The sequence below is a fragment of the Myotis nattereri genome (genome assembly GCF_964212035.1).
Source record: "Myotis nattereri genome assembly, chromosome: 2".
Lineage (NCBI taxonomy): Eukaryota > Metazoa > Chordata > Mammalia > Chiroptera > Vespertilionidae > Myotis > Myotis nattereri.
In genome coordinates, this window is record NC_138076.1 from 122,511,060 (window position 1) to 122,523,361 (window position 12,302).

At 46.8% G+C, this 12,302-nt stretch overlaps 1 protein-coding gene across 1 annotated transcript in view; it reads right to left on the bottom strand.

Moving 5' to 3' along the window:
• Positions 1–4,885: 4,885 nt before the first annotated feature.
• Positions 4,886–12,302, bottom strand: part of LOC308513839 (maestro heat-like repeat-containing protein family member 1) — a gene marked incomplete at both ends in the record, with an annotated part of 51,736 nt that continues 44,319 nt past the window's right edge. Inside the window, 11 exons of the mRNA XM_081083940.1 lie at positions 4,886–5,131; positions 5,459–5,599; positions 6,235–6,382; positions 6,574–6,711; positions 7,510–7,694; positions 8,337–8,469; positions 8,721–8,875; positions 9,958–10,107; positions 10,670–10,767; positions 11,217–11,361; positions 12,097–12,201. Of these exons, the coding sequence (XP_080940066.1) occupies positions 4,886–5,131; positions 5,459–5,599; positions 6,235–6,382; positions 6,574–6,711; positions 7,510–7,694; positions 8,337–8,469; positions 8,721–8,875; positions 9,958–10,107; positions 10,670–10,767; positions 11,217–11,361; positions 12,097–12,201 (1,644 nt within the window). The remainder of the gene's footprint in view (positions 5,132–5,458; positions 5,600–6,234; positions 6,383–6,573; positions 6,712–7,509; positions 7,695–8,336; positions 8,470–8,720; positions 8,876–9,957; positions 10,108–10,669; positions 10,768–11,216; positions 11,362–12,096; positions 12,202–12,302) is intronic.

Sequence of the window (12,302 nt, forward strand, 5' to 3'; positions counted from 1 at the left end):
GCCTCCTGCATGCCCTCTACCGGGTATCAATCCTGCAAACCAGGCATGTGCCCCGACTGGGAATTGAACCTACAACCTATAGGTGCACAGGACACCATCCAATCAACTGACGAACACCAGTTAGGGCTCTAATGTATTTCTTTGTTTGTTATTGTATGTTCATTTCCAAATAGTTCTTTTTTTATATTTTCTATCTTCATGGTTTTTGAAAATATATTTTTATTGATTTCAAAGAGGAAGAAAGAGGGAGAGAAAGATAGAAACATCAAGGATGAGAGACAATCATTGATTGGCTGCCTCCTGAATGTCCTCCAATGAGGATGGAGCCCACAACTGGGTCATGTGCCCTGACCAGTAATTGAACTGTGACCTCCTAGTTCCTAGGTCAATGCTCAACCACTGAGGCATGCGGCTCAGGCTCTTTGATTTTACATTTCCTCTGCATTAAAATTCTGAGACCATTTAGCATCTTAATAACCTGTGTTTCGAATTCTGCATCTGGTAGACTGCTTGTCTCCATTTTGTTTAGTAATTTTTCTGGAATTTTCTTCTGTTCTTTCATTGGAACATGATTCTTTGTCTCCTTATTTTGGCTGCCTCCTTGTGTTTATTTCTATGTATTAGGGAGGACTGCTACATCTCTCACTCTGGTAGAGTCGTCTTATGTAGTAGGCGTCCTATGCGGCCCAGTGACACGGTCTCCCTGTTCACCTGAGCTAGGTGCTCCAGGTATGTCCCTTGTGTGTGTATGTGTGCCTTTCTATTGTAGTTGAGCCTTGATTGCTATGGCACATCAATGTCAGGGAGTGACCTCCAGGCTGATTGGGTGTGAGGACTGGTGATGATTCCAGTGGAGGAACTATTGTGCAGGGGTAAACCTACAGAGCAGAATTTGCTTTAGCAGGACTCAGGTACCATGTGAGTCTGCCCTTTGAGTGTGTCATTTGTGGATGGAGTTGTTTGCTGCTCTGGTGTAGTCTGAAGCTGACCACTGGGTGTGTTGTTTCTGGGGCCTATTGAGAGGTACAGGTGAAGGTTATCTGTTGCCTGTGACCTGCCTGGGTCCACCTGGTATTAGCTACAAAGTGATCTGCAGATATGTGCTGCTTGTGGTGGGCTTGGAGGTGCCTGGGAGAGGCTAAGATGCAAACTGAGGCCATATGCTGCTAGTGCCAGGCTTGGAGCTGCTTGGGAAGCGGGACAAGGCATGCCAGGGCCAGATGCTGCTTTTTGGGGGTTTGTGAACCTTTGAGATATTTCTAGGAATGTTGGCATATGCCAAGACAAGCTCTTTGTATGGAACAGTGTTAGCCATTTTGATGGAGACTGAGATCTGATGCTTGACTACACATGCATGCAGAGGGCTTAGCAAAGGAACAGTAGCTCTGCCAGAACTTCCTCTGGGAGACAGCTGCCCTTCAAGCCTTTCCCCTGAAGCCAGATAAGTCAGTTCTACCTCTGGCATCTTTTGAGGTACTGCCCCAGGGCTGGAGATCAGAGCAAGTGAATCCATCAGCGAGTAATTCCATGCAAAGGCCCTTTAAGAGCAATGCTTGGGATTCCAGGAGCCTCGCCCACTCCACCCACCAACCCCCTAACCCCATGCCTCACTAAGCCACCATGTCTACTAGTTTCCCTAGTCAGAAGTTAGGGACTTCTCTTGCCAGCACTGGAACCCTGGGCTGGAGGGCCTGGTGTGGGGCTGGGACTCCTACTCCACACTGGGAGACTTCACAGCTGAGATATCTCTCCCAATCTTTAACCAGTACATGTAGGTGTGGGACCAGCTCATTCCAGGCCTCTGCCCCTCCTACTAGCCTTGATGTGGCTTCTTCTGTGTATCCTTAGCTATAGGGCTTTTGTTCAGCTAGAGTTCAGGCAGGTATCAATGTTGGTTGCTCTGAAGTTTAGTTGTAATGTGGTCATGGGAGAAGGGGAGTACAGTGTTTACTGCTGCTGCCATCTTGACTGGGAGCTTAAACTACAGAGTTTTAACCAAGTAAATGTGTATGATGACTAGGTGAATGTTAAAGGAGCACCTAGAACCCAAATTTCACAGCCCTTGCCTGGGTTAGTGTTCCTTTCACTTTCTAGGTTGCCATTATAATGGCCATTTACTGTTTCTCAGTTAGGCCATAAATCTTGACTTCCCATTCCAGCAACATGGAAGATAACCTGACAACCTTCCCATTATAGACATCTTAAAATGCAAATGAAAATATACTAAGAAATATTTAAATAACTACAATTTCAAGAAAGAGAAATTCCCAGGGCCAAAGATAAAGAGGCTGCTGACACTCCAGCGCCCATGGGGTAGAGGGATATCACTGGTTTCTATGACCTAGGGGCCTGGATTTTCCTATCTATTGGTCTCCCCAACCTGCCCAGAAGGCAACCAGAAACTGGGAAGGAAACACCATAGGCTGACAGAATGCTCCAAGAGAAGTCATCTAGTTAATCTCAAAGAGTCAGAAAGGGAACTCACACTGATCAAAGAGACGGGAAATCCCTCAGTTCTTTTTCTCCTACTGTTCTCTCATGCCACAGCCCCCACACAAACCAGTGGGAACCTATAGGAGCCAAAACTCTGAGGGAGGGAAACCTTACTTTCCTTTTGAAGGAGCTGAGGCCCCAAGAGGATGGCCAAACCCCCATTTCTTTATTTCCTCTCTCTGCCTTCATGCCACTTGGCCCAAATGTAGGCACAGTCACAGAAGTCCCTAGCATTGCAGGCTAACTAAAGCCTCAGCTTTATGGCCAAACTAGGAGAAAAAGGGAGCCCCAGGGAACTATAAAATCAGGGAGGTCACAGAGAGGGAGGACTAGGGAAAGTGAACATTCGAGGGGGCAATGGCTGGCAATTCAGACTGACATGGAAATCACACTGTGCACACAGAAGGCTAGTCAGAACTTGCAGCCTGAAGTTAAATAGGCCAGTTGCCTTCTAAAGTAAAACTATAAACATCCTCCATAGGATTTCATTGAGACTCAGAGTCACATAACTTAGTATTTATAAAGATACGATCAAAAATCACTCTGGCCAGTTTTTCTCAATGATTAGAGCATCAGCCTGTGAACCAAAGGGTCACAGGATCAATTCCTGGTCAAGGGCATGTACCTCCATTACAGGTTCGGTCCTCTGCAGGAGCAGGAGGCAACCAATCTACGTGTCTTTCTCATATCCATGTTTCTCTCTCTCTCTCTCTCTCTCTCTCTCTCTCTCTCTCTCTCTCTCTCTCTCTTTCTCCTCTCTCCCCCTTCCACTCTCTTTTATAAAAAAATCAATAAAAAAATTATCCTCAGGTGAGGATTAAAAAAAAAATCACTCTGTATATGAAGAGCCTGGAAAATCTTGACTCACATGGGAAAAGCCAATTGAGATGAAACAGTTAAGATGAAACAGATACCAGTTAAGATGAAACAAATGTTGGAATTATCTGATATAAACTTCCAAGGAGTTATGATACCAAATACTCCAAAAACAACACTGAATAACCTTGTAATCAATTCAGAAATAAAAGCCTCAGCACAGAAGGAGACAAGATAAAAACGGGAAATATTTAAACTGATAAATGCAAATTAGCAAAACAGAGATGTCAGAGGAAAGACACAGTGAACTTGAAGAGAGATCAATAAAAATTTTCCAATCTGGACAACAAGGAGAAAAATTATTGAAAATGAACTGAATCTAGGGACCGATGGGACAAGAGCAAAAGGTCCAACATTTCTGTCATCAGATTTCTAAAAGGAGAGGAACACGAATGTGCTGAAAATGTTTTGGAGAAATAATGGCTACAATCTTTTAAAGTATGGTAAAAGACACAAACATAGAGATTTCCAAAAATTCAGGCTAAACCTAAAGAAATTCATGCCAACACATCCTAAACTGTTAAAAACTAAAGACAAATGTGAGACAAAATAAAGCCATTTTCTGACCAAGACTGAAAACATTTGCTATTAACAGACCCTCACTGAAAAAGCCACAAAGAAAAAAGAAGAAAATGAATCTAGAAGGGAAGAGAGAGCTATAAGAAGGAAAGGGAAATGAAGAAATGTGTAAGCAACATATGGGAAAATCTAAATGAGTATTGACTGTATAACATAACAGCAATGGTGGTGATTATGTTAAAGACCACATTTGGGGATTTTAAAAGAATGTGAAACTAAACTACTAGACAATATTAATTAATAAAACGGGGGCAGTGTAATCAAGCTTCTAAGATTCTTATATTGTTTGGATGAAGGGTAAAGATTATCTTTAGGCTTTGTCAAGTCAAATATACATGTTGGGTTTTAAAAGTAACTGAAAAATAGATGAATCATGGAGTGAGTGTCCAGGCTCTTCGAGATTATGAGGCTGATACAAAAATAATTCAAATCCAAGGTTCAAATACTAAAAATTGATAGGTGCCAGAACAGGAATACTCTAAGTAAGCATACACCTCTGATGTGAAGTCAATTCAGCTCAAAATGGCTGTGATCTGTAAAGAGGCTGAGACATGGAGTGGGCTGTTACTGGACTGGGTAGTTCAGATTTCTGAGCCTTCGGGTATTGTAACAAGGCTCCCAGCATTCTAGGGTCCCTGTGCTGTTTGGAAGGAGGGTAGAAGTTATGAGTTCTTCCCCCACTCTTTTAAGTTTGCAGGAGAAGATCGTTGGAGTCAGAACCAATTTTACATCAGTATGTCACATTTTCCCCTTCAGTGGCTCCTTCAGGAAATTTGTGGTAAGAGAGTAAGTGGATGAGTGCTACATCTGTATGTATAGGGAATGAATTTTGCACCTGTCTAATGCACTGCTTCAAGTAGCCAAGTCTCCTTTTTTCTGCCCCTCAGTGATTTTAGCCTTCCACCAAGTCCCATAGCTCTGCCCCAGGACCCTAAATTCAGCTTCCAGGGTTCACCTTCAGCCCCAGCCCATACTGTTTCCAACTAATCCTAGGGACTTGGGCCCATACATCATTGATGAGTGGACGCAGATGCTTGGAGATGCTGCAGAACATCGCCTTGACCTCTTCTCCATGCCCATTTACGACGATGTTCCGTAGGGCCTTTACTGCCTGAACTGTCACTCGTGCCTCACTCTTCAGGAAGTCTCCCAAGGTTGGAAACAGGCTCTTCACAGATTCTGACTGTTTGAAAGAAGGCAGAGATCACTTTCCACCTGGGCATCATGCAACACTTTAGGGATAGGGTTTTGAGAAAACAAGTGGTGCCTAAAAGAAACAGACGTAGGGAATCTAGGGGCTGGATGTGCAGAGGAAGTGGAAGGCTGGTGCTCAGGGTGTTTGGGAGGCCAGATGGCCAGGCTATGTAAGTCTATAAACTGGATGTTGTACTGCCCTAGGATGAGGGGTTGGGAAATTTACTAAGCTCTGAGTAATTAAGAGACCCCAAGGGAAACAAATTAAGTGGTTCAGAGACTAACATTTGATTCCCATTGGGCCCCCCACTTTTACTTGACTTTCATGCAGTGCCAGGTTACTGATTCCACAGAGTCCAATTTCTTTCATGATGAGGTTGGGCTCCTTGGTCCACTTGATTAGATTGCCCACAAAGTCTTGTCCCAGAGTCTGAGCCACTGATCGATGCCAGAGGAGCTGTGAAAACAAGCTTACTATAACCATGGATGGGTACCTGGTGCTTCCCTAGCTCCCCTCAGGCCCCATACTCAGGTAATAACTGTTACCAGTAGAGAGCAATAGTAGATCTGTGCGCATGGGCTAGAGTCTAAGGCAGTGATGGCGAACCTATGACACGCCTGTTACAGGTGACACGCAAACTCATTTTTTTGGTTGATTTTTTCTTTGTTAAATGGCATTTAAGTATATAAAATAAATATCAGAAATATAAATATTTGTTTTACTACATTTGCAAATATGAAAAAAATTCTTTATGTGACCTGGCACCAGAGTTAAGTTAGTGTTTTTCAAAATGCTGACACTCTGAGCTCAAAAGGTTTGCCATCACTGGTCTACGGCAATGGTGGATAGCGCTGATAACCTTAGCATTTTGGGCCAGATCCTGGGATCCTAAAATCATTCTGGGAAAACTAATGCTGCTGATCTTCTCCCCAGGCTTCCCCTGCCTCTTTAGGCTCTGAAGTGGCAGGGAGGCAAACCCCACTCTCTATTCTTTCCACTTTCTGGGGCAAGTTATTTAACATTTCTGTTAAATGTTCCTCAGCTACAGGAAATGAATGGCTAGGGCTGTGGTCCTCCCTCCAGGCTTTCACCTGTGCATAGACGGTCCTGGACAAGATCTTCCGATGATTATCTCCGCTGTCAAGGAAGGTCTTGACAAGGTTCAGAAGTCGGTGCAGCATGACTACTTCACAGTTCTTCACAATGCCACTGGGGTGGGGCAGAGGAAGCCAAGAGTTGCTGGGTGGGGAGTGGGCAGTGGTGGAGGGGAGGTGACAAGGGAACAGTATGCACAGAACAGGATAATGTGAAGGCTGAGTCTGGGAGATGAGCAAGGGAGGGTTATAGTCTGCTGTATTTGAGTGCTGGATCCTGGAAAATTGGGATTGGGGGCTAGAGTGGTATAGGGCATGCTGGGGAAATGGTCACACCTTGTCAGGTCCATGATGCCTCTGTAGTAAAATTTAGAGGAGGACAGATGATCCCAGCACTTATGCTCATCTGCATAGACCACCACTCCATCATATGCGGCTGCGAACAACACAAGCTTCACCACCTCCAGGGCACAACTGAAGGCCCGTCGTCACAAGGTTTGTGAAAAGAAAGGAACAGAAGGATGGACAAGGTGTTATGCCCTAGTTTGCATCCTTGTCCTGGCAAGCCAGGAGACAGTTCTCTAATCTGGATCTGGTGCATAGCTGGATCCTGCTTTCCAGCTGATGAAAACCCATGGCTCTCTGAAACCCATCTCCAATTGTGTCTGCTCACCCCTTCAACCTTGTCTTGTAAAAGAGACTATAGAGATGTGCTAGTGCCACAGCTTTCAAATTCAGCTCTCCACGGTGTAGCAGGGTTAGGATACCTCTTCACCTCCACACCCATCTAACCAGAATGTCTCTGGTTACTGGTCTTCTTTATTTTTTTACTGTAAGATTTCACTTGAATAGAATACCCTGAGGTTTTTTAAAAAGGTCTGACAACCGCTTACTTAGGAGTTCAACACCCTAAACTGCAGCAGTAACTTCCACGAGATGGCGCAGTTAGTGACAAAGCTAAGCCAGAGGTGATCCAGATTCGAATGGGCACAGCTGCACGGAGAGTATTGAATCTCTCATGGGCCGAGTAATGAACAGAGACCTGAACCGCTGGGTGAAGCAGAGGAGTGCATGCAAGGAAAAGGGTAACGAGAAACTTGAAAACACGTGGGAACATTCCAGCACGTGATGTTGGGGCACCCACACCGACATTCTAGCTCTGTGCTGCTGTCAGTCTCTTCTTCAGCTTCCCTAGGGGATTGGCATCCAGTTGTCCAGGGCCCTCTGGAGTTGACTAGTCTCATTTCTCCATCACACCAGGGTTAGGCTTACCTACTGGAGTCAAAGGTCTTGCCTGAGCCCCCATCCTTCCTGTAGACCACCACATTCTGGAGGACATTTTGCTCAATCACCCAGAAGAGATGACATAGCACAGCCAGCAATAGCCGGGGGTAGAGTTCCAGCATGGCCTCCCGGCACAGAGTCCCGGATAGCATCTCACACAAGGCACACGCCGCCTGGGGAGGACACGTGGAAAGGAGGAAGCAGAATTGACTAGGTCTGGTAAAGACAGAAATGGTCCCACAATCCCACACACTGCCCCTCCCTGTCACTGCCCATAGGTCACAGTGCACTCTGACTGAGGTTTCTAAGAAGCACTCAAAGACTGAATGCCCACAGCTCAATCCTGGGGAAATGAGGGGCCACACACATGTAATCTGCTCTCTCTTTATTGACAAACATTAAAAACAAAAAGGGAACCAACTCTAATTTTTCAGCAGAAAATATATTGGGCTACCCAATTTCAGACAACCAAACTTCATCCTCTGCCCCAGCACCGCATGCCCCTGGCCAGGCCCCAGAAATATGGGTGCCAGACACAAACTCAGGAGATAGAAAAAGCTGATTAACACTGAACATCAGTTTCCTTGTCTATGAAATGGGATTGATTCCTGCACTTTCTACATCATGCAGTTCTTGGATGTACAAAGTTAAAGTACTAAACGTATGTGCAGTATTCATGAGTCCAGTGTTAACAGTCTCCTCTTCACTGCTCCCTAACAACTGCTCGCACCTGACAGGTGCCCTTTAATCTTCGCCTCTGCACGCAAGTCCCAGACATAAGTCCTCCGCCCCCCGCCCGCCCTCCCCATGCTGACCTCCACGGGCTGCAGGGCTTGCTCCATCATGCCCTCTGTGGAGTGGTTTTCCAGGATGCCTATCAGCAGCTGCAGGACGTTGATTGTGGTCTCTCGCTCGGTGCCGAACACCTTCCACACGGCCAGAATGGTTCTGCAGGAGCCAGGGACAGCTATGTCATGGGCACTGGTAATCATATTCTAGTACCAATCTGGTCTTGAGCCTATGAAAGGCCAGTTCTCCGGTTCTAGAGGGAGTGAGGCCCAAGAGGACTTGGCCAAAGAATATGAAGTTTGATTGGCATCAAGAAGAAAGCATCCTTTTGCAGTTATTTTTAACATGGGCTTGGGTTGGAGCAGGGGAGGGACTGGGATGGAGTGTGCTCCTGGGTGTGGGAGAGGTACCTATCCCAAGGGAGGGGCCTGTTGAGCAGCAGGGGCACAACGCTGTGGGTGCTGTTGCCTGCCAGCAAGCACAGGGCCCGAAGGGTCTCCTCCTTTGTGTGGGGCTCCAGCTGCAATTTGAGCTGTTCTAGGATGCCGGCCACAATTTCCTCCACCTGCAGGGGAGAGCCAGAACACCCCGTCAGTTCTTCTTTACTTCCTTCCTTCCTCCTCCCTCTCTACTGAGTCCTCAAACTCAAGAGGCCTAGTTGCAATCCTGTCCCTGACTCTCTTCTCAAAGAAGAGTTGCGGGATGCCAAAAGCCAGAGCAGCAGGGCCCAAAAAGGGAGCTCGGACCAAGGCCCACTAGAGCAAATGCCTGTCCAGAGCCCCAATGTCCAGAGAGGTGGTCTGAGGTTGCTCAGGAGACAGAAGACCCTCCAGAAAGAAAGCCAAAGCCCTGGAGGCACTCAGGCCTTTCCCTCCCAGCTAAGGTCAACTTCCAGCCCTAAAACTGCAGGGACAGTGGCACTGGATGTGGAAAGACCACAGGGTTCTCATCTGGTGCTCAGAGCTCTAAACTATGGACCTCTGGGAAGTCCATTTCATTGTAATATCTCAAGGACTGTCATGGTGCCCGCCCATTTCTGGTACCTAGGCCACGCCAGTCACATAAATGAGTGGAGGCAACGGATGTCTGGGGATTCAGAGAGAGAGGGGATGGACAGCCCCCATGACACGTATAAAGAGGATGGTGGCCACTCAGAGACTTGCCCTATATGACCCGATTTTGAAGGTTTTTTTTCTTAGTGAAGTGAGAAATAGATTTCTAAATGCTGGGCCTTCCCATATTTATGCTAGCTTAAAAGAACATTTATACATAGGTCAGTCATTCTGTGAACTTCCTTGTTTCCAATCCACAGCCTTACTCCTTCACTGAGGTCTCAGCTCCTGACACCCCAGGGGGTTGGGGAGAGTCCCCCAACAATGCCTACACCCCTGCACATGGCTGTCATTACTGAGGAATCGGCCGCCCAGATAGGAGGCACTGCAGTTACAAGCTCAGGATTACAAATGTCGGAGCTCAGTGGGACCACAGAGGAAATGTAGTGCAAGCCTACATTTTAGAAGTGAATGAATTAAAGCCAGTAGAGGAGAGGGACTTGGCTACAGCCCTTTGGCTGCTTGGTAACAGAGCCAGGACATGAGCCAGTGCTCCTGACATTCAGGCCAGAGCTCCCACCCAGCACCACACTACCTTTATCAAATCTGAGCCCCGCTTTTTCATGACAGCGCTCATCAACTGGGCTGCAGCCAGAGACACGTTAGCCCTGCTGCCCGTCAGCTCCTCCATGGCTGTCAGCACCAGGTTGGTGAGCTGCCTCTGGGTGAAGTACTCTGCAAAGGCCTGCAACAGGGTGGGATCACATGGTGCGATGAGTCTGGATGCAGGGCTCCCCCTGCCTGAGACAGCCTGTGCCATTCCTCCTGGTGAGGGAGGGCTTCTCTTGGGAGCTTCTGTGCTTCTGTCCTAGCCTTGTGCTGTCTGCCTAACTCCTAGAAGACCCTTTCCTGGGGACAGAGTCCTGGGGATGGAAGGGAGGAAATACTGGACTCAAGTGCAATGTGGGGCTCAGAGGTCAGGGGGTGCAGAGCAGAACCCCAGGAGAGGAGGGCTGGGGCTAAGATCCTCAGTGACATCTCTGAGTCTACACATTGCTCACAAAGCAGCATTAGCATGAAGCAAATGCTTCTGGGGGGACAGGGGAAGACAAGGATCAGGACCATTGATGCTCAAGGGGGGACAAATAGTAGCATGTGATAGGAAAATTTCCCCCAAAGGAAAAGTTCACATCCAGTAACAGAATGGGAAGAGAGACAGGATAGGAGTCCCACCCCAGGAGTCTATTACAGCGTGTAAATGAGACGCCCAGGCTTCCCTCACTTTGTCTCTGGTCCTGCTCCCTCACCTCGGCAATTTTAAAGGTGTTGTTATAGAACAAGTTGGCACTATAGACTTCATTCATGTCCTCTTCTATCCACAAGCCTTGTATTTTCTTCTTCATCTCTGAAACAGAGACACCCGACCCCACCTCTCAGACACTCAGAAGGCATGTTAAACTCCCCCTTTCCCACCTTCTAGCCCAAAGCTCCTACTGAACTCAGTCAGCTTGGGGCTATGTATGTCCTTTGGGGCTGGGAGTAGAGGAATGGGCATTAAGATAAGAAATGGTGGGAGCTGAGGTAAAAGACAAACAAACTATCTTGCCTGCCTCAGAGCAGAGATAGAATTGGGTAAAAGGATGGGGCTGAGCCAAAAAAGGAGAAACTAATTCCAAAGAAGTATTTCCTATGTAGGTATTTTTTCCCAAGAGATTATCTGTAGATGTTTGGGGGTAGGTTCCTCAATGGAAATGAGGTACTCAAGCAGCTTCTTGGCCCTCACTGTCTTGGGATGAGTGTGTGGGGATGGCCAGGCCTAAGTGTGTGGTTGGAGGGGGAGGGGTAAGAATAGGCTCCTCATAGGCTTTTTCTTCAAGAGGATACAGTAGAGGTTATACGCAGCCTTGCAAGACAGGAAGCAGATGCTGTCCACTGGGTCCTGGCAGCGCATGGCCAGCAGCTTTACCAGGCGCCCCAGCCGGGTGAATTCAATTGCCATCTGGGGAAGGAAGCTGGAAGTCACAAGTTATCCCAGCCATTCCCTTAGGCTGAGCTATCACAGGAAGAACTCAGAGGAGGAAATGCATAAGCCAGAGACATAAAAGGTGAGACTATGTGAGGTTAATGGGAATGGAATTGGATAGATGAGTTGTGGCCATAAAGGACATCAGAGGTCATCGTTTTATAATTACCTTACTCTATCCCCCTTCTTTGCCCCTTGACACTCCACTCATATGTCAAGTCAGGTTTAATGCCTTCTTCTCTATGAGGCTTTCCCTGCCCCCTCAACTTGTAATTGTTTGTTTTGATCTTTTAGTCCCACTATATTCAGTTTATTCATTATCACCTTCTCTTTAAGATTGTTCTATGCATGCCTCTCTCCCCAGTGGACTGTAAGGTTCATGAAGTCAGAAACTATCTTGGTCATCTGTGTATTCGCTATAGCACCTACCACAGCGCCTGGCACAAGGCGAGTGTTTAGTCATTGCTTGTTCAGACAAATAACATCAGACTGAACCAAGTGGGATGAAATAAAACTGATGGATGGAGAAAAACACCAAGTAGAAGATGACAGAAGGGATAAAGGAGAGAACAGGATGGGATCCACAACAGAAAATAGCATGGGCGACGGAGAATGAGTGACTGAGGCTAGGTAATATATATGATGAAGGTAGGGATAAGGGCAACCAGACAGGGTATGATAATTCAGACTCCACGGCCGCCTCCCACTCACATTGAAGTCCTCCATTTTTGCTGTAAACTCCAGAATATGTGCAGCACACCACATGGCCCGTTCCCGCTCGTTATCCTTCTGGGAATTGAGCCAAGGATCCATAAGCTGGAGGAAGGAGATAATGAAAGGAGATGCCCATTCATCTGTGTCCCAGAGAACAGAAAGATATTCTTGAACCTGGCTTTTACAAAGTTTTAGGACAAGAG